We start from the raw sequence: 22,879 nt of genomic DNA, 5'->3' as shown, positions 1-22,879 counted from the left end.
CCTGAGATCCAAAAGGCAACACTTTTGAACTCAAATGAAATGTTCTCTATATACTGTAGCTCAGCCGAAAGACACACTGAGGCAATATGCCATCTGTCATGATTTGAGACTGTGGAAAACCCCCCAAGTGAAACTAAGCTGGCCTGGCGTATTTAATTCTATGACAATGAGGGTTCACTCTTTAACTATAAGGCACATGTGTTATGTGACAGAATGTTTTATGCATCACAAAGATAAAAAAATCTCCGGTTTTCTTTTTTTATGGACGTCTTTTGTGTTTTCACTTTTTCTTTACTTATGTATTTATGCAACTACAGGTACATTATTATTTTGTGTATTCAGATGTAAATTAATACCCAGCTCTGTGCAGTTTTTAGAAAAGCTCTTTATTTCTTGTGTTAAAAGTGGCTGGCTTAAAAGCTGATAACAAATGACATGATGAGAATCTTAGCTATGTGCAGAGCTAACTGCATACTATAGAAACATTTGAAAAGAGAGAGGTTCAGTACATTTCCAAAGAATCCATTTTCATCACACTTCTCTTTACATTAGCAGAGCCAACTAATGAAACGTTTCCACCACTTCATCCTCAATCAGTAGAAGGAACTAATGAACTCTTGCTGTTTGGGTCAGATCAGTCTGAACCAGGGTTACAGAGAGAAAGAAATTGAATCTAGACAAACTGCAAAGGACTATAACGTCTAGTTTGTTCAACCCAGAGGAAAAATGAACAATGAGCCATACTGTTGGCAACTGCTGAATTATTGATGAGAATCTATGTCCTTGGCTTAATTATGGAAAATCGTGTTGCTGGATTCACATGGCAACATTATTATTCATTTAGTTAATTAAAGTCATCTCCATGCTGAACGAGTACTGTTCGCGCAACCTTGATTGAAAAATGAATACAACATGAAAGCACAAGGGAAAGCTCAAGGTTTATGAAAGAGTGATTTTGCTCTTTCAGATGAAACTTTGCAACATTTTCTGTCTTTTTCCTGTCTGCACATACACATTTAATAACACCGGAGAATATCACACACTGCTGCCAACAGACTCTGTACATTATACTGCATCCCAGCGCTGCTTTAACACACAGGTCATTTCATTAAATACATCTATAGGAGTACAAGCCCCTGCGCATTGGGAGCATTTAAGCACTTCAATCAAACCTCCTCCTCTCACTGCGTGTTCTCTGAAATGTTTTCATCTACATTGATTGCTCGAGAGATCTTTGTCCTTGCTTTCCAGACTCAAATGGACAGAACGAGTCTTTTCACTTTCATTATCCTGCCCGTCCTCCATGTAAAGACACCAGAGGGACCCATAACTCTGAACACTCAGGGAAAGGTTAAGTCAATCATGTCCCGCTCTCAATAGGCATCATGGAGGATAGCCAAAGGGTAATTGGGCCATTGCATTGTTGTCCTTTAAATCGATCTGTAAGAATGTAGCAGGGAAGCTGCTCACAATCTCAAACCAACGTGATCGTTTCCATACTTTCATCTTTTAAATCCTTTCTTGAGAAACAATGGGATTTATTTTCCCCAGTGGACATAGCCGTTTAAATTAGCTGGAGAGATCTTAAACGATAAAAACTCCTACTGAATCAACTTGGATGTGTGCCTCGACAAAGAAAACAATCCTTCAAAGATGCAGTTTATTCCACACCCCTAATAAAGTTTGTGTGTGTTTACTGGAAATGTACACACTTCTGCACTTAACTAAATGAAAGCACACTTCAATATTTTACAGTGTTTCACTGGCAGCCGACTTTAAACATCATAAATACCTGGACAGGAAATGAAGACACCAAGACTCACAGCGTCTGCCTCAGACTCTAACCAGCTTTACTCCACATGATGTGATTATCAACGACAGGCCCATCAGAGCTGCTTCATCACTACTGAATGCCACCGAGCAACAGCAGAAAGGTCAGCCATCATTTTGTAAAATACAAATTCAACAGGCTTGTTTTAACTTCTAAGAGCACTGGGATGACAATGAGCTTCAAACATTTTCTTCACCTGATCCTGGACGAGAATATTGAAAGCTTTGCGCTGGAAAAAACGGTTGAAATGATGTATTGGGACAGAAAAATAATTTTAGTAAAGTATCATAGTGATACTTGACTTTCTTCCTAATGCCCAGCCTTAACCAGAAGTTTAACCAACCAATCAGCTCACAGCAAGGACCAGAGGTACAGACACTTCTATTGGACGATAGAAGGACATATACTGTAACTTGTGTCTGCAATGTTAACTAAATTGAAAAATATATTTAAGGATCCCCTCTGATTTAAATATTCTCCAAATTTCAATGGGTTCTTGTTTGGCTCACGTTACATCCTTCCATAATTTCTTCCTAAAATTGAGCAGGTAGCTTTTACAAAATCCTTACATTGGAAACTCATAGCCAAAATGCCCCCTCAATCATGACTACAAGTAAAATCAGTTTCAGAACCGGCCCAAGTCAGCGCTGACACCACACTGTCTCCTGCCGGGCCATAAATCCACACGAAGGACACGGAGAACATGACAACTGTGTTAGATGGATATCAGCGTTAAGACTGTCTGCAACTCCAATGTTAATAGAAGACGGTGGGTCCAAATTGACACAGCGTTCCATCCCTGCACTTGTTCATTTGTGTGGGTTTGGTGTGTGTCTGTGTGTGATTAAGGGGGCGTGGGGTGTACCTGCGTGCGGTGAACCAGAAAATTATTAATCATTGTGTGACACACTGATTATTCGGCACCCTTGAGGCATTGCTCAGCACTTTGCCATAATAGCCCTGCATTGTAGAAATGTACGCATGTGTGTAAGTGAGTGAAACAAATGCATGTCGCTATGTGTCCTAGCCAATCAGACTAGAAAATAATCAAAAAAACAGCAAGAGAGATTCCAAATTTCTACAAAAGTAATAGTATTTCTAACAAGAGAGCTCATTATATAATATTACTAGCCAGCTTCAGCTAGCCTTGGGACAGTAAGCAGGAGCACATGCAGTCCAGCTACATTCATAATTAAAGTTGGAGTGGCTGCCTATATTCACAGTACAATGCTCTGCTGATTGTGCATTGGCTGATGCAATGATCTTGTTATATTTCTCTTTCTTATTTTCCGGTCTGAAGTCCTTACAATCTAATTAACTAAGCGTTCAGTGTATCTCTGCCAGATGAAGCTACATAGAGGAACAGTAAAATACAGACAGAGAACTCTATCAGCTCACAATCTCTCCTGCAATGGAAAGATGCCACTTCAGATCTGCAGCCCAGTCTCTGTATCCGCCACATAGAAGCTTAAAGGTGGACTTTTATCCCCGAAATGCCTGTGTGCCACTTCTCAGGTGGGGGGGGGGGGCAGAGGATGTGATGGCTGTGGGCAGTTCCCAGTTGCAACCACGTCTGACTGTAAGAACATTCAGCACAGCGAGGAACAACTCCCTTTAGGTATTCCAAAAACAAATATTTTCCGTTATTGCAGAAGGTGACAGCTGCAAAAGTGGGTTTGTGTAACAGAACTGTAAACAATCAAGTATTTTGTGTGACTGCTGGGTTTTTATGATAAAGAGAAGAGGCCTAGGGGGATTCTGATCTCAACACTGCATTATTTCTGGAGGTAAGTGCTGACATTATTAGTAGATTAATGAACGAATTGGATTTTAAAGTGTTGAGAAAAGCCAACAATTCAAAACATTGCTTTGGCACTATAGGACTTATTTATAAATCTATTCAACCTTTTCCCCCCCCATCACCATTAAGTGGCTGCTTTCAGGTTCTTAAATGAGAGGATTTGATTATTCTCTTTGTCAAATATAATAGTAAAATAAATATAGTTAACAGTTAGTTAGTTCGAATAAGCATGGTACGTGGGCTGTGGGAAATATAAAGTAAGCAAATATACTTGTCACACAATTGATAATGAAAATGAGTTTGAGCATCTATGAACTGTACCTGTTAATGAGGTTTAGTTCCCCTCCACAGATTGACTCACAGCTGTTAATGTGTTTGAAAGATCCTCATTTTCAACAATACACCTTTTTCATTCTCAGCCCCAACCCCCCCCCCCTCCTGAACATGACTTCAAATCAATATCTGTATTGACCGCTCGTCAGGGAGCAGATATTCTACGAGTAATTACCCAGCGAGACACCTGTGCTGAATACTGATCACACCATGAGCAGACAGCGCCGCTTTGACGTCTCCATCGTCTGAGAGAAGATAATCAATCTGATGTCGGTGCATCTGGTAACACGGAGCGGGGGGGCTGGGCTTCAACTCGCCTGAACCGTTCAGTGAAGCATTTAAACTGTCCCCGAATGAAAACACTGCTCCCATGTGCATTAAATATAACACCTCTGCTCCATCCAAACATGGGGTCAGCTTTTCCCAGCTGCACACTTCTCTTATCTCCCTGAATATGCACACAGCTTTGCAGACTTTTGTTTATCCTAATTAGAAAAAGACTGCGTGTTTACAGAACAGCAGTGTGATGGATGTGCTGGTGTGGAGCTCAGACTGCTGACGATGCTGCTCCACTTTACTTAATGAGAGGACTGCACTCGGTCCAAACTAAACTCTTTAGTGAGGCTGACATACTCACACCGTTCCCGAACAGTGTGAGAAGTTCACTTGTAATTCACACTGACATGATTAAGTTGTAATTTGATTGTTTTTCGAGGTGATTAACACTACCGTTAACACTATTTTGTACACACAAACAGGGATCAACCCACACACACCAAAACAAAAATATATTTGACATCTTTCCTGCTAAAGATCTTCCTCCTTGCACTCTCACACACATCTCTGTCACATCTCTGTCTCCATAACTTCAGTAAGACAGACAATTTGTTTCTGTTCTATGTCACAGAGTCCTGCTTTGGTATCATGACCTCCATTAACTTGACATGTTTTCATATGGCTGCCTTTAAGTGTGTTTCAAAGGAAATCTACGACCCAAGACTCTGAAGTGTTAAGGGAAAACAAGCTTATTTTATTCCTGCCTCTTCTTCCTCCTCATGTCAGTGCTCTCTTCCTTACCCTTGCCAAGTTTAGTGTCTAAGAGAGTAGAGTGTGTTTAGAAGAAAATCAGAGATGGCAAAAGTACACACATAATTTACTCAAGTAGAAGTACAGATACTTGTGTTTAAAAACACTCTGGTAAAAGTAGAAGTACTGACTAAACTTCTTTACTCAAGTAAAAGTAGGCTTCGAAATGTACTTAAAGTGGACCTATCATGCTATATTTGAATAATATAGTGTAGGACCATACCTATATAAGGCATATTTATACTTTTTTTTTTTTTTCAAAATACCAAACAGATCATGCATTTTAGCCATGCCTCATTTTGCTCAATTTGACATTTTTTATCCCTGTTTTAGCAAGGGCAGATTCAGTGAGAACAGCACCACCTACAGGCCTGGCATATGTACTACAGCGTCTCCAGCGCTTTCGAACGGCAATGGCCGTGGCTGTGTCCTCCTGATTGGTGGAGTTGGCCTAATAGCCGTAGCGCCACTGTCCTGACGTCAGGACAGTGTTCAAATCTGGATCAGTTTTTATCAGATCCGTTGCAGCCCCTTTTTTAGAGATTTGGGTATGGAGGAAAATAGAGAGGGTTGTGTTTTCTGACACTTGGTGAGTTCCCTGGAACACCGGGGACCAGGGGCGTCGCCTGGACCTGAAAACATTCGGGGCTTAGCCCACAGTGGCGGCGACACTACAGTGGCATTTTTTACTGCAACACTCCCCACACGCACACACACAATACACCCGCGACTGTTACAATGAAGGCTCGATAATCAGCTCACGGCATATAGGCAGGGGTAAAGTGGTATTTTTTATGAGTGGGGGGCGGACCTCACCTCCTCTAGGGGGGTCCGGGGGGATGCTCCCCCGGGAAGATTTTTTTTTTAATATTGAAGTTAAATGCATCAATCTGGTGCACTTTGAGAGCAAAATGAAGAGATCTATGGATACCTCTCTCAACACCCATATGAAGCAGAACTGTAAACAGATGTACTTTTTCTTTATGGATATTTTACTAATCACTCTCCTTTTAAACTCTATTCTTGTTTTACTGCCATATAGTATTTCATACCTGTTTTTCCTTTATTCTCTTATGTTTTTTTATAACTATAATGATCATATGAAGGTGTGCCGCGGAAATAATCTTTTGAATAATTTGTGACCAAACCGTTTGAGACCCACTGAGATAACTTAGACTAAAGTTAACTATCTAAACACTCAGAGAGTCCTTTAGCTCACCTGAGTCTCTCAGTCTGAGAGGAGAGGACTCTCCTCCAGCTTCTTGTGGAACAAACAGCTCCTTATGTCCGTTAGTGCAGCTAGCTAACCAGATGCTAACAACACGGTCCATGCTGACACCGCGGTCCCTCCCTCCCCCTCTCTCTATCACATTAAAATGCGCTATTGCCACACACACAGAGCCGAGCTTGAATGACACATGCACACGTTTATTTCCATGCAACTCTCTGATTGGTCTGGTGTCATGCCTCTGTTGCATTCACTGAACACGGGAAATTACAGTGCTGCCGTCCTCTCGTGTCATGATGAGGTTCACGTAAAGCACGGTTAATGTATTATATTATTGAGGGAGAATTGTCCGGGGCTACAGAAAAAACATTCGGGGCTAAAGCCCCGGATGCCCAGGCCAGGCGACGCCACTGCCGGGGACACATATTCATGTATAAAAGACGTACAAAAGTGCATTTTGCATGATAGGTCCCCTTTAAGTAAAAAGTACCCATAACTACCAACTCTTTTTTTTTTTTTTTTTTTATTTAACCCTTATTTAACCAGATAAAAAACATTGAGATAAAATCTCATTTTCAATGCTGACCTGGCCAAGAAGGCAGCAACGTTACACATAACACATAACACAAACATATAAAATACAGAGAACATAAAGAAAACAAAAGACGAAAAAGCAGTCACTACATTGTGCACATTAGGACAATAAAAAAAGTACACTACTTGTTACTGCAAGAGCAGCTGGTGGTGAGGACTTCAGACAACTTCAATTTAAAACATGAAATAGAGACAAGTGCCCTCAGTTTAAGGCGTGATTGAAGGTCATTCCAAGACCAAGGACCATAATAAGAAAGACTCCTTTTTCCAGCCTCAGTCCGTACAGTAGGAACCTGGAACCGTATCCAGGCACTGGATCTGAGTTTGTAAGAGTCACAAACTGGAGCAAATCTGACACATATGTAGAGTGGAAGCTTACCTAAAATGGCTTTATACATTAATAAAAACCAGTGCTGCATCCTACGCATAGTAAGTGAGGACCATCCAGTTAGGCTATACAATGTGCAATGATGAGTCCTATAGGGTGCATTTGATATATAACGCAGTGCAGCATGGTAAAGTGGGTCAAGTTTGGCCAAAACAGTGGGACAGGCAAATCTATAAATGGTATCACCGTAGTCCAGCTGGGACAGGAATAAGCCAGAGACCAACCTTTTACGGGATGAAATTGAAAAACAACATTTAAATCTGAAAAGGAAGCCAAGAGTGAATTTCAATTTCTTTGTTAAAACTTCAATATGGTGTTTAAAGTTCAGATTACTGTCCAACCAAAAGCCCAGATATTTGTAGGTATCAACAAATTCAACAGAAACGCCATCAAGGGTGTCAATGGAGAGGCAAGAGGAGGACGCTGACTTGGGAGCAAAAAGCATTGCTTTGGTTTTCTTACTGTTCAATAGCAGTTTAGAATCAAGAAGCGCATGCTGCAGCGTGATAAAATCTGATTTTAAATTGGAAACGGCCATATCCAGAGAAGGAGCACACGAGTATACAATAGTGTCATCAGCATACATATGATAGGTAGAAAATTGCATCTGATTACAAATAGTGTTTACATATAATGAAAAGAGCAAGGGCCCCAAGATAGAGCCCTGTGGAACTCCCTTCTCCAAGGTGACAGGGTCAGAGACAGTACTACCCAACCTGACGCATTGAGTGCGGTCGGTTAGATAACTCTGAAACCAGCAAATGGCATTGTGACCGAAACGAGACACCAACATAACATTAGACATAATGTGGTGATCTACAGTGTCAAATGCTTTGGCTAGGTCAATAAACAATGCAACACAAACTGATTTCTTATCCAAAGCAGCCTTAATATCGTCTAAGACTTTCAGACTGGCAGTCACAGTACTGTGCTTTGATCTGAATCCAGATTGCATAGGGTTAAGGATGTTGTGTGAATTTAAAAAAGTTTTAGCTGAGTAGAAACAAGGGACTCAAGAATCTTTGATAACACAGAAAGATTTGAGATAGGACGATAGTTATTCAACTCCGTGGGATCACCAGCTTTCAAGAGGGGCGATACCAGAGCTTGCTTCCACACAGCTGGCAGTGTGTGAGTGGACAGGGAGAGATTAAAAATATCAGTTACTGGTTGTGCTATCATCTGAGCTGCAATTTTTAAAAAGAACGGGTCAAGGCCGTCAGGCCCGGCAGACTTTTTAGGATCAATCGAGTGCAAACCCTGTAAGACTTCAGAGACCGAGAAATAAGCTAAATCAAAAACAGGGGAGTTCAACTCTTGACTATGGCTGTGAGTACGACCATTTAGAGAGTCATGACTTTGCTCATCAAAAATGTGACCAGCCTTTTTGAAGTGAGCATTAAAGGCATTAGACATACCATCTGAATCTGAAATAAAAGAATCATTGACCTTCAGTTTTTGTGGGAAACTAGAAACCTTCTTGTTCTGAAGTGATTTAATTGTTTTCCAGAATTTGGAATGGTCATTAAAACAATCAGTGGTTAAGCTCAGATAGTAATCAGCTTTAGCTTTTTTAATAAGTGTTTTTTAATAAAACAACTGTTTTAAAGAGTACCTGACCTCCCTTTATATTAATAGAACAATAATGTCATTGTTAGCTAATGAATGTTTCGATGCTGAACAACGGCAACATGACAACGTTCTCATTGGTCCCTCTTCTTTAGAGAAGACCAGGAAATGATGGATACACGGATCGTGTTCAAATCAATAGGCACGCAATGACTCTAAATAATAATGATCAGGCCACTAAACACAGATTAAAACTAAAGTAACCTGTTTGAAAATGTAAGAAGTAGAAAGTACAGGTATTTGTGTTAAAAATGTAAGAAGTAAAAGTAAAAAGTCGTCAGAAAAATAAGTAGTGGAGTAAAGTACTGATACCAGAAAAATGTACTTAAACCTTATGTTGTGTTCGGGTCTCCCGTGACCCGTTTCAAGTTAAAATGATATAATAACTACTGTACGCTCTAGTTCTTTTTATCGGAACAAGGCTTCATGATATCCTCCACAACAGCTATATAAACACTACAAAACTGATTTTGACCATTTTAGCCAAGTCTGAAGGTCTCTAAAAAAAAAAGTGTATAATTTGGTGTTCGGGTCTGGGAAGACCCAGCAGAATTGTTTTCGGTGACTCGGGGTCAAATTTGGCCCAATCAAGATTCATCTTTGACTTTAGAAAAGTTTTGTCCAGTTTCTGAACAGATATGAGGCGCTGTGAGCTCTGAGTGCTAACAGCTAACGGCTGATGTTGGTTTTGTGTTTCGCATTGAAGATGACCTCACGGCTCCGCCTACACTGCGTTACTATAGTTACTACCCCAGTTCCTAAACTGTAATGGAAACGCAGCATAAAGTGAGCCTGGCCTACCAAGGCCTAACTATACCGTACTAAGCCGTGCGAGGCCCTGCAGTGGAAATGCGCCATAATTGCGCTGCATAAGCGCATAATAGTGCGCCGCATTTGCGCTTCAGATAAGGAGGTGAGGCCCCCTCATAACTGCATGAACCCGTATGGCACAATACAACTCAGACTGGCTTACCTGTACGTCAATCAAGTGGCAAATTTAAGGATGGATTTTTTTTTTTTTTTCTTGTTTGTTTTTTCAATGCCATGCAATCTACCCACACTACTTTTGCGATCGACGTATTGGGCACCCCTGATGTACACTAACACTTGAACCTGAACACACATATGCACGTGTGCAATATGTGGTGTAATGTGTTTTGGGGCCATACAATTAAATTACAACAGGGTTGTACGGTTATGAATGCATTATAAGTTAGTTATGATGTAGTTAAAACAATATTGGATGATAGTCTTTATTTTTGAGTGTTTTGGATTGAGATAAATCATGGGTCAAAATTGACCCACGAAAACCATGAACGGTAACAGCTTTCGAACACAACACAAGGGTTAAGTATAGTATTGAAGTATTTGTACTCCACTTCTTCCCACCTCTGGAAATGAAAAACCCAAGAGGCATCAATTTCCATTTAGCTTTAAAACATTTCTCAACAAGCAGTTTCTTCTTCCAGCTTCTCTATTCCTCCTCGTCCTCCTCACGTCTTACCCTCGGAGAAGCTGATGAGCCCCAGCAGGTGCAGCAGCTTGATGGAGGCGAACACCAGCATCACGATGCCCACCGTCTGAAGCCCTTCTGTCTCCCAGATGGCACTCAGCATCGCTCCACCCTCTGCTCCCCCACCATACCCCGACCCGGAGCCCGAGCCCGAGCCGGCCTCCTCGCCCTCTGGACCCCCCCCAGGACCCCCCCCAGGACCAGGACCAGCGCTGCCACCCGGCCCCGCGCTCCAGTTCCCCTGCACCCACTCCAGCGCTACACAGCACCTCCTGGCACCCGCCTGCTAGCCCCCCCCCCCCCCGCTCCCTGAATCCAGTCTGTGAGGCTGAAAGGTGACGTTAAGAGCAAATAAGTACTGGCCTCAGGTCTGTGAGGAGTCTGACATCATCTCTCTGATCTCCAGGGGTCACTTTAGAAAAGCTAAAAGAAAAAAAGGAATAAAGTCCACACAAGCTGATCTCAATCCTTCTTCCTGTCCGCTCCTCGTAAATGAGGAGACATGAGGAGACATGAGGAGCAAACTCTGCTCTCTGACAGTTTGTGGCTCTTTCTCAGCGCAACCACTGCCTCACTGCGAAGTAGAGGGAGGGAAGAAGAGAGGGAGGGAGAGAGAGAGGAGGGAGGAGGGAGGGGAGGTGGGCTGCTACGGGGAATACGCACAACCTCTAGGAAAGCAACTCTCCTTCACATTAGTGTTTCATTTGAGGATAACGCAACATGTTGAAAACACTTTTTGATACTGTACTTGTACCTACACCTCTACTATTAATGATTTAATTATACTTTCGGGGGGGGGGGGGGCACAAATCAAACAAAAAGAAAAATGCAACCAAAGGGCAATGACAGCATAGGACAATTCATTTGAATAGTATGTCAGTTATGAGTTATTTTGTTTATCATCTGTGTTGACAGCATGTTTTCTAATTTAATTCGAGGAAAGAGTGTCATTCCATATTTATCGGAGTGTTTTGTGTTAAGAGAATGTTGCAAACTTTAAATCTTTTTTAATTCAACAAGCTATTTGCTGGGTTTTAAATCATATTTGTTATAACCATGTTCAACAGTGTTACGGCATGTTTTCCTCACATCGTGCAGCTCCAGTCAATCTGTCTCAGCCTCTTTACACACACTGATGGAAGAGTATAGAAGGGCAGAAACTGTTTTTATCCACGCCACTTCATCATATGTAAAGGGAAACAAAGTGTGTCTAAGAATGTGTTTGTGTGTAAGAGAGAGGGAGATTCATGTTCGCAGCAAATAAGTGAGACACCACCCTCTACTGCCTCCGTGAAGTCATTAGCGTCCAGCAGCAGATGATTTCTCCGGCTTGTGACAGGAGAGCAAAAGAAAAAAGCAGGAAAATAAACGGAGGGTCCGTATCCGCCCACACACTAAACACCACTGTGCTCTGATCACATGTGATATTGCTTGTTGTTTGTTTAACTGGTGGAAACTTGAAGAAGCAATCATCACACCTCTCCAGCAGCACACAGGAGTCAATATGAAGCTTTGTCTTGTAACTGGGGGTTGAAAAAAAATGTTTGTCTTACATTTTGTAATCATATATTCTTTTGGACCATCATCAATTCTAGAGTAAGCTTTTCCAATTCTTCAAGACAAACCTTTTTTTTTTTGTTGTGTACTCATGTTTTCAGGTTTAAAATTGATTATTTTCAGCCACCGAAACATCCTCTGCCGTGTTTTCTGCTTTTATTACATCCACAATGAAGTTAGCAGTTTATCAGCAATGTAAATTCCAAAACCCGATGCCACCGTGTTACAATGATCTCCAAGGTTTATTATTTCAGGGCTCAACAGAATGACTCACTCTCCACTTACTCAATTGCTCTATGATAAATGTCCAATAAAAAGCAGGCCATTCCAGTAATAGAAAAACATTTACATTCAGCCCATCTTCTGATGCTATATTCCCAACAACAGAGAATGAGAAAAGGCTTTAAAAAAAAAATCTATACATAAAAGGTCATTGGTATGCGAGTCCCATCCATAAAGTGACAAATTCAAACCGACAGTAAGACCTAAGGACCGTCTCAGTGTGTGTTGTTCTTGAATTAGAGAAATAAATGTCCTTTTTTCCAGACAACAATACAGTGACGTACACTTCCTGTTGGGGAAATTAGCTTGTTTCAGTAAACAGTGACTGCAGGGCCAAGGCTTTTCTTAAAGTGGCCACTTTAAAAGACGTTTTACTTTTACCAGTCCACATTAGCTTGTATTATCTTTTATCGAGGAATACCTGCAGGCTAATCTCCTTGTGATAGCAGCTAATAAATCATCAACTATTACCTCCACTAAAGAGGGTGCGTTTTCTTTTTTGATTCGTCTGTCTGCAGGATTATGGAAACATTTCTGACCAAATGTTAATGAAACTAGGTAGTAGGGTGAAGCATGGGAGAATTTTGGAGCTGATCTGAATCATGTTTGCCCTTTGCCAACATTGTGATTCAAGCTCAATTCCCTTGGTAAGGAGCTCTTGAAATCTCAAAAAGTGCAACAATCCTGAAGAGAATAAAACTAATTTTGAAATGTTATTGTAGCACAGCGTCCATAAAGTCAATCACAACTTTGCAAACCTCCCATGAGGAACAATTGCTGGCTTGGTTCAAAGCACACCCCACTGTCATGTGTGGTGTTGAGTGTATACGCTGACCTACATGTCGGAGCTTCATTGACTCCTGGGCCCCAGCAGCTGCCAACGTTGGGGCCCCTGGCACCACATCAAGGGGCCACAGTCACATCACGCTGCCAGAGGGAAACTATCCCTGTTCGCCTAATGGTTAATAAAACATGCAGCCGTGATTGACCAATCATAACCTTCCTCCTGCAAACAGATACTATCTGCTCCATACATTATTGAAGCAATGAGGGGTTGGCAGATGAGGAAAAGTAGAAGGGGGGCATCCGTTTAACTATTAGAGAAGTGGGGATTCTATCAGCTGTTGACAGGTAAATTATATAACACACATCCTGATCCATTAATGTCACACACACTCTGGACAATCACAGCATAACACTGCTGCAGCATTTCATAAAGAGCACCTAAAGATGAGGCATGTATGGACTGTAAAATGCTGTTTTGTTTTGAAAGATGAAAAATGACATGGCAATTATGTCAAACAAGTCTTGAGGGAGCCTTAAATCACCACTTTGCTAAGAAGAATATATGCTTTATAGAGTAATATCAAAGAAACTTCTCCTTAGCTATGGCTGTGAATTTGCTTAGAAAATATAACTATAACAGCACATTAAAACATTTGTTTGTTTCATTACGACCAATGTTTTACTCCCATCTGCAGTAAACTGTCCAAATTTGGGTCTGGATCATCAACTTAGTGGTGAAAAAGTTATTCTTCTGTCATCTTTGGAAACCTTATTACCACATTTCTTGAATAATATCGGGTTGGAAGATAAAATCTGACAAGTAAAGCTACGGTGCTGATATAGTAATGAGCAATGTGCAAGTGTTGAATTTATCAGCCTACTGTTTGTTTAGTTTTTTATTTATAAAATGTCTTCACATTGGTCAGCATGCCCTACATTGCTGCATCATTTCAGATTATTAGATCATGATTGAAAAAATAACTTTTGATAGATCACTGGTTGACAGCTTGGCTCTCACATGGTTTCAACAGAGGGTTTCTCACCGACACGTACCTCCTCCCTCACCTCTGACAGTGGGAAATGTCACGCTGTAGACCTTATCTCTGTAACCAGCAGCCTTTTTGTTCTCCTGCCTCTGCCGACTGAGAGACATTGATCTTTGGAAAGATTACACATTTTTCTCACTCATCGCTGCCACCTGTCACGTCACTTTCCATCCCCAGTATTCACAGGGGGGGGAGGATCTTATCACTTCCTGTCTGGGCAGACAGAGGACAACCTGACCACCGCAATCCATCAGTCTCACCAACTGATTTGTGAGAAATACAATAAAAAGAGGAAGGAAAGACAAGCCGATGATCCATCTGTTACATGCAAACCACTTATAATGCTACACGACTGTAAGTAATAGTGAGCATTTTCTTTTAAACTGCTTATTCGGAACAATAAACTGTGATAAAGCTAAATTACACCACAGGTGCATGTTGAATTTAATTAAAGAAAGCAACAACCTCTGGATTTGTATTAGTTTTTCGACAAAAGCCTGTTAACAAACCACCCCAAGAGCGTGCTTTCCGTAAAGTCTTTAACAATTCGTATCTTTCTCTGAGGCACACAGAGAGTTTTAGTAACAAATACCACACTACCCTGAGGAAGGCCTTGATGTGACCATCATCAATCAAAACGTGGTGGCGATGATGATGAGATCATCCGGCTGTTTAGAGACCAGCTCAGGGTCCAAGCATGTGATGTAATTATGGGACACCTGCAGCAGTGTGCTCAGGCATGCACAGCAGCAGCAGCATTAGTGTTTGGGTTGTGTTCTCCATGCACGTTAACATGAGGCTGGCATATTTACTGAAGCGTCGCCTGTGAAGAGGAAGGCAATTATAAGCTGTGAACCAGGGCAACCCTCAGCAAAGCCGCGAGTGCAATCAACCACGAAGGTGCCTCGGGGTGGCGCTGAGAGTGAGGACTCACTCTGCAGGTGTGTGCGCATGCATGCAATGACGGGAATTTGCCGATTTTGACCCTTTAACCTTCAACATAACCCGAATGATGGAAATAAAGAGATGCAACAAGTTTGAGTTCAGCCTTAACTGTCATTCATTGTTTGAATGTTAAGAATATAAAACATGTTTTCATCACATGGTGTGGAGATGTCTCATTATTCAGAGTTGGTAAAAACAGATCTTTTCCCACCTGTATCAGTTTATCCTGCCGACTTCATACATTTGCAAGTTAAAAACGTGCACTGTGAACAACCAACATTTAAAAATCCATCTGCAAATTCAGGATGTTCACTTACAAATTAATTCTTAAAAAATATATATAAAAATGAATAAATGACTCAATTGGGATACTCCAATATGAATAAAAGTAATGCAAATCTATTTTATAGCAATGTATATGAATTATTGAAGGACAACAGTATGATGATCAATGATATAGATGCTTTGTATAATCAAAAAGTATTTTTCTTGTGTAAATGATGGTGACATCCCATTTCTCCACTACATAATGCCATGCAGAAGACATGCCAGTCTTCTTTTAACAGCAAGACCACGAGATTAGTATCACCATCCTAATGCATCCAGATGATTAGTTCTAGTCTGAAAAGGGACAAGTCAATGTCTCTGTCTGCACATGGACAGTACCACAGTGTGCAGCAGCTGATAACATTGACCCTCTTTCCTCTGACACTATCTGACAGCTCACTGCGAACACATGTGGAGACACAGAGCTGCACATGCATCTGATTTAAGGTGTGCCATCGTTCAGCAGCAGTCAAACTAAACTTCAAGTGCAAAGGTGGAAGAACGATATGCATTAGCAGCAGTAGTAAAAAGAGAGAAGACAAGGGAGACTGAAAATAGCAGACGGAGTGGAGGATGACTGGAGCCACCGTCAGGAGGATGGGAAACAACTAGCAGAGACCATCAGCAGGACACATGGACGCTGAAGGGGATCTTTACTCTTCTTTATATCTTAAATAAATCAGGAATATGCACATGTTGAAGGAGAATGCTAGAGTGATGACTAGTGTGTTCATCAATGAAAATAAAGTCAAGGCACTGGACATATATCAATGGAACGGCCTTTCAAATGTGAGGTTTATTGAAAACACAGATCATGTTGAATGATTCGCTGTAGCATTTATAGTGCTGCCGAGAGCCTGATATGAGGGTTCAAACCAAAAAGTGAACATTGGACGTGCAACCAACAGGTGCTTTCTAACACGTTGGCTTTAACACTGATGTATTGAGGCTTTGTGCTGCTGTTTCACAGACCACATGCTGTCCTCTAAATCTGTTCTAATTAGTTTAGAGATACCCTTTCGGAGTTTCTGTTTACGATCAGTGCGTGTGTATGCTTCAGGGTCAACCCGTGATGAAAACATGTCCTCTCTCTTCAGCAGAACAGAAGATTGTAAACCTGTATTGTTAATATCAACGGCTGCAGTTGGATGTTGCAAAAAGACGGCACTTTATGACTTTTTATAACCACTTTCATAAGCATGTCAAGGAAATATAATTTATATGGACTTGTAGTGCACTTCAACTTCAAATGTGATGTAAGTGCACTTGCATAACAGTTGAAGTTTATTCATAACACATACAACAAATACAAAACGGTTTCAATTTAAACAGAATCACACTTAAACAGCAATGGTGGATGCTATTGACGGCTGAATTCTGTGTCACTGTAAATATTACTGCCGCAAGGAATTGTGGGACCAAAATATCTTTTGGTAAAGGATGCTCCAGTGTACCCTTTGCTAAAAGAGATATCAAAGGAAGCACTGAAGCATGTTTCCTTAGAATTGAGAGCTTTTGACCAGCTCTCATCGTGGCGGCCACTTCCAGGTCCTTTCACTCAGTCACTGACTGAGCAAAGAGAGTTTGACCACAGCAGATGTTTATTTGCTAGCAGTCTTCTATTCGCTGTCTTTGTTTGCTCATCTGCCCTGCATTACCACAGCCAGTAGAGTGGTGTTAGATGTGTTTCTGTCACCTTCTTGTTCAGGCACATTCATGTGCGACAACCAACAGAAATATGGGGGAAAAAAACATAGTTCCCAGCTCTATTAAGGATGAAAACCTCCCCAGAGAGTTATTTGCAGTAAGGTGCAGCATATTCACGAAGCAACACACTGAAAGCTTTAGGAATTTTAGCACACCATGAACTTTAAAGATGATAACATTTTATATCCAATCTAAATAATATCGGGAAAACATATTGTTTCACTTTATTGTGTCTTTATTCTTAATTGGAAAATAATAACAATTATTTAACTCTTACCTTCAAGCGAGAATAAACTCATTTAGATGAATTATCACAGCAAAAAGCATTCCTGAGGCGAGCTCTGTTCTCGGTGCTAATAATCTCAGTGTTTAGTATTCCAGTATTAAATACTGCTCTGTTTCTAGATAATTGTTTGGAGACATTGCTCACAGTAAAAGTTTTAATGAGAGGAAATCATTTATTGGAGTAATTGTGACTATGAAGCAGATCACTGAGCAGCAGCAAAATACAAATTAAAGGACCCGAAAGAAAAACATGCACAGAGAAAAGTTAATTACACACCATGAGGGACTTATTATCACTTTAAAATGTCACATTTAAATATTGAAATACAATATTAAGACCTGTGGCAGAGGTGACTCACGTTATTGCCTTAAAGGGCCCATGTCATGGCCATTTCCACTGATCATAATTACATTGTTGAGGTATACTAAAATAGATTTATACTGTGCAATTTTCCAAACTCACATTGGTTTCGCATACAGCATCTCTGTCAAGCATGTGTATTCAGCAGTATTCACTCTCTCCACTAAACGACTCGTTGGAGCTCTTGCCCCCCCCTCCCTGTGAGCCTAGTGTGCTCCGATTGGTCAGCTCGGCCACTCTGTTCTGATTAGTCAACCACCAGAGAGGCTCCGCCCGCTTTTTTCGGGGAACATCAGTGTAATAATGGCGTCGGTACAGCTGATATTTTATACGCTAACTAAGAACTGAACCTACAACTGTTGTTATAGAAGAGTGTGACGGCCCCAGGGCCTTTGTGCAGGTGTGTTGCAGGGCTTACGGTGGGGTGGAGCTGAAGAGGGTAATCAGCGCGATCACGGACACCTCCGTAGCCGGTGCTATTAATCCCAGCGGCCCGTAGTCTCTCTTCAAAGCGGCTGCAGAAGGACGAACTCGGCGATTCTCTCCCCGACCACCTATCTCTGCATTTACCACAATAAATGTGCCGTGGTTTTGTAAACTCGTGTATGTCTCCTTGCCTTTCCGTTGTGGCCTACGAGCCGGTCATAACAAAGAGTAAGTTATTTTTACCTGTAATAAACTACTACTGTTTGATGAGAAATCAAATCATGGTTTGCTATATATGAATGATATGTTATAGGAACAAATAATTCAGGGAAGAAAGGATAGGCCTACTAAGTATTTCCATTAAACTTTATTTTTAGAAATGTACAAAATGAACATAAATATACATATATACACGGTATATCATCCATTCCTCCTCACATCTTGCCTGCGCACAGCCGGTGCCTTTTAGCACGAGGCCTCAGTAGTAGTAGAAGTCCCGTCCCCGTCATGGATTGTCCGCCAGGATCTGGCTGGACGAAATCAAATGCAAATCACAAAATATTAGAGAAACTTAGTTGTTTTAGATTCGTTAGTAGTAGTTGTGGTAGGAGTGTAATGAACAGCTTGCCTGCTAATATGCTAACCTAGCTTTGTTTACCTTGGTAGCTAACACGATATGAACGTTAGCTTGGAGGAAAGGCAACTATAATGCAGTGTAATAAAACTACTATGAACAAAAGCTAGTGGTTCATATTAGGCTAGCAATAACGTGTTTATAATTGCAATCGTATACGGGTATTCTGCTACGTTCGGTCATACAATGTAACTTGCATGAATACATTGTTTTGCGCTAGCATACAGCTAGCCTCGTTAGCTATACATGCAGTATATGTACTGTCACAATGTACGGTAAATCACCCGGAGTATACTGTATGAGTATTCCGTGTGTGTGACTGCAGACATTCTCCTGCCATGACAAACATGTAAGGCCATCTGCTGACATTGTAGTTGATATATTTAAACGCTAGCAACGTAGCATCACAAAAATGTTTTTCCGACCAAACCTAGCTCTAGCTCCGTGTGTTAGATCGGTTGCATACACGCTGCGCCAGCTATAATGTAATTACGTTTCGCGACTGACCGCACGGCAAATCACCCGGAGTATACTGTCAATAGGTATTTTGTGTGTGAATGCAGACATTCTCCTGCTATGAGATATATGTATGCAAGGCCATCTGCTGATTTTAGAGTTGATATATGGAAACTCTAGCAACTTAGTTAGCACAGTTAGCACTGTGTCAATGGCTTAGCAGTCCAACACAGTTTACACATTTAAACAGTCTTGTTTGATAAATACACAAATAACAATGCAAACTTACAGGTTGTGTACCCGGATCTTCCCCTGCTCCAAACGGTCCAAACAAGCTGTGCATATCCGGCCTCAAACTGGGCAATGTTTTGGAAGCTTTCGTCTGTGAAATGCCGGTTCTTCGAACCTCTGGAGGAACACGCCGCTGCTGGTGTGGCCATAGCTCTTCGGGATTGGTCCATTTCGTTCCGGGTACCGCATGACATCAGGCGGTACCCGGAAGAATCAAATGGGCAGTGACGTATCTCCAACGAGGCGTTTTGGTGAGGTATTTTCTGTGTTAGAGTTTTACTCGCTACAGGGTGTACTTTGAGGGTTTTGACTCTGCACACCGTTTACATGCATAAAAACCTTCATAACACACAAGGGGACGGGTAATAACCGGAAAAGCATGACATGGGAGCTTTAAATACAAAAAACATGTAAATGAAAAAAGGTTGTAATTTAATATTATTATTATTTTCTTTATAGACTTGCGATATAGCGTGTAAGGCATGACATCCAATCACTTAGTAAGGGCTGATAACACATTTGACAGTTTCTTATCATTTTTCATCATAGAAATACAGAAACTATAGTTTAATATTCAGTAATACCAGTAAGAAAAGTTACCTTACAACAATAAAACGTGTTGTTGCGTGGCACACAATCAGGCTGTAATGTATTGGAAGTAGGATAAATAATGTGAGAGTCTAAAGGCAAAAGTCTACATTTTGCACAACCTTGTGCTTATTAGTACCAAACATGCACACCTGTACAGTAGAGCTAATACAACTTCCCAATAACTTATTTTAGCCAAAACATTTATAACAAATGACAATTTTGTATGATTTTATCAAATACCAGTGAACTATGCTTCGAATAAATGCATGTATCCTCATTGCAATTAAAATAAGATCGTTTCCAAGCCAGCAGAAACAAGGAGAGTCCGGTGACACAAAACAATACTTGTCTTGTGATATATATGCTATAGTTCCTCAGTAAAAAAAATATTTTTAAACATGCTTGCTATTGTTTTGAAGCATTTATGTTAAAGTCTTTTTGATTAGCTTTTGTATTCAGTGACCTAAAAAATGTGTAAATGCAAAGCCAGGGAAGTGAATAATGAGGTGGGGGGGTGGGGGGGCAGTGTAATTGCACAGGTTGTATAATCAATAATAAACAGCTCAAATGTTTTCCAATCAAGACAGAACACAGCCTGGCCTTTAACACACTGCCTGCAGAGAGAGCAGAACATAATCACAGCAGCGTGCGTATGGATCTGAATATCACGGCTCCCTTGTGAATGCTGTGATTGATGACAGTGTACAGCTAACACCTCACACAGTGTTTAATTCAGAGCAAAGCTACGAGGCGCATCGTTCTGCCTGAAATACCTGTCTGACACTGCGGGCTATTATCAACTTTTATAATCAATTGTGGAGTTTTTAAATACAGCTTCACTCAATAATGTGCAACTAATGTGATTCGCATGTCAGAAGGAGGCAATAAAGAGCGAATTAGCTTTGCTTACATGAATAGGAATTAGAGTACACATATTAAAAAAGAGACAGGTTACTAAGCCAGATGAATGAGCATTGCATTTAATAACACAATGATGCACAGGCTTCCCGAAACCTTCCCGTTTCTAGATTTTAGACTTGAATAATGCTGAAAGATAAACTGTGCTAAACAAAGATCTAACACATGCTGCCATCCTTTCTGCGACTTCATATCAATGTATTGTATGATTTGCATTTCTCTTTACACTTTTTTTATAATGAGTTTGCACTTCTTGAAAAAAATGTGCGTGGTTAGTTGGTTCTGTCAATGTGTGCAATAGATGTATTGTAAGCACTGTTGATCAAATATGTATTAATATCAGAGGGCAGTGGAAACTATTCGAAGACTTTGGTCCTTTTATGGTATTTATCTGCACATTGTCTTTATTCATGCTGTTGGTAAAAACATGGCTTTGCTTATATCAGAACGCGTTGGTTCCCTCTGCTGGCCCTTTTAATAACTCTGTTTGCTAAAGTTTTCTCTTTTTTTAATATCCTGATCTTTTAATGTTCTCCGATCCTCTATTCATGCTGGAGTTTTTTGTTCCGATAACAGAGGGAATATCAATGTTTGTCTCAGCCTTGTGTTGTCTACTTTGGCAGTTTCTCCACCTTTCAAAAGTCTTGTTGTAGGTTGTTTCAGTATTCATATAAACAACAGCACATTATACAAATACAAATCCAACACATGTCTTAAAGTTATGCTCAAGATAAGGTACCAAACAATAAGACTCTTCATGTGCTTTCTCTCAGCTTTAGTACTGTATGTGTCTCTTAAAGCCCCCACATGCAAAAAGCCACTTTCTCAGCAAAGATATTTAAGATGCAAACACTATTAACTCCAAGTTCAATGACAATAGAACATATGAAGTTCATATGAAACCAAAGCATGTGCTTTTTTGTGATAACTGTGACGAGTATTGTTGAAGCCATGCACAGCCTAAATCCTCCTCTCATACGTGTCCCTGAGCATGTATAATCTTCACCTTCACTATTTAATGACAGAACACTGTGAGCGAGGTGGAACCACAGCTTTGTATGTACTGCTTCAGAGAAACATGCTGAGTCAAAGGCACACACAATGTATATCCTGATCCTGAGAACACACTAACCCTCCAGCAGGGGTTTAGAGTAAAACCATAACAAAGGGTGGATAATGTGCCACAGTACGCAACATACATGTAGCTGGCATGTTTAGTTACAACTGAAAATACAATTTCTTTCACCACAATTGTATAAGTTCAAAAGAGGCTTTGAGAAATACAGACATACTGCAGCATAGCATAGACTAACACCAAATTGCAGCCTTATGCATGCCTTATTCTTTATTAAAAGTATTTAAATAGTACCATTTCAAATTGATCAATAGTTCAAAAAAGCATTATTCATTTAATAAAAGAACCAGCGCGTTTAATAAGAAGGGTGAGTATAATGTACTGATTTATTAAGATGTAATCAGACATTAATCAGACATTTTTTAATGCACATGTCTCATGACTTATTTGATTGAAACTTTTCAAAATCAAACCGCATTCAAGATTGTCCTCACATAAACAGTACAAGGACTCGAATGAAGATTTTCACAATCCAGAGCGTGAATGTGAGTGCGCGTCAACAAAAAAGTTGTCAGGGACTTTACATAAAGAAAATAGTATCACACCACTACTGGGAAAACCAAAGCTGCACATTTTAAAAGAAAACAATTCACTTCTTACATGAAGTAAGTATTATAAATGCAAGTAAATAAGGTAAATATTTAATTTCCAAATGATCTCGACCTATTTTACCTTGCCATAAGGGAAACAGATTGATGATATAAAGAACAGGTGGTCTTCAGTGCCATA

General features: G+C 40.5%; 1 protein-coding gene across 3 annotated transcripts in view; it reads right to left on the bottom strand.

The window, feature by feature from the left end:
• kcnip4 (Kv channel interacting protein 4) overlaps window positions 1-22,879 on the bottom strand; it is a 57,551-nt gene that overhangs the window by 17,643 nt on the left and 17,029 nt on the right. The window contains exon 1 of one of the 3 annotated variants that reach the window (XM_034136461.1): window positions 10,395-10,513. The exons of the other annotated variants lie outside the window; for them this stretch is intronic. Within the exon in view, the coding sequence (XP_033992352.1) occupies window positions 10,395-10,506 (112 nt within the window). The 5' untranslated portion in view covers window positions 10,507-10,513. Of the gene's footprint in view, window positions 1-10,394; window positions 10,514-22,879 lie in introns of those variants that run through there. 3 annotated transcript variants of the gene reach the window in all.

Source organism: Trematomus bernacchii, unplaced genomic scaffold (assembly GCF_902827165.1).
Source record: "Trematomus bernacchii unplaced genomic scaffold, fTreBer1.1, whole genome shotgun sequence".
NCBI classification, from domain to species: domain Eukaryota; kingdom Metazoa; phylum Chordata; class Actinopteri; order Perciformes; family Nototheniidae; genus Trematomus; species Trematomus bernacchii.
Note: the sequence above shows the minus strand (reverse complement) of the source record. Positions and strands in the feature narration are given on the sequence as shown.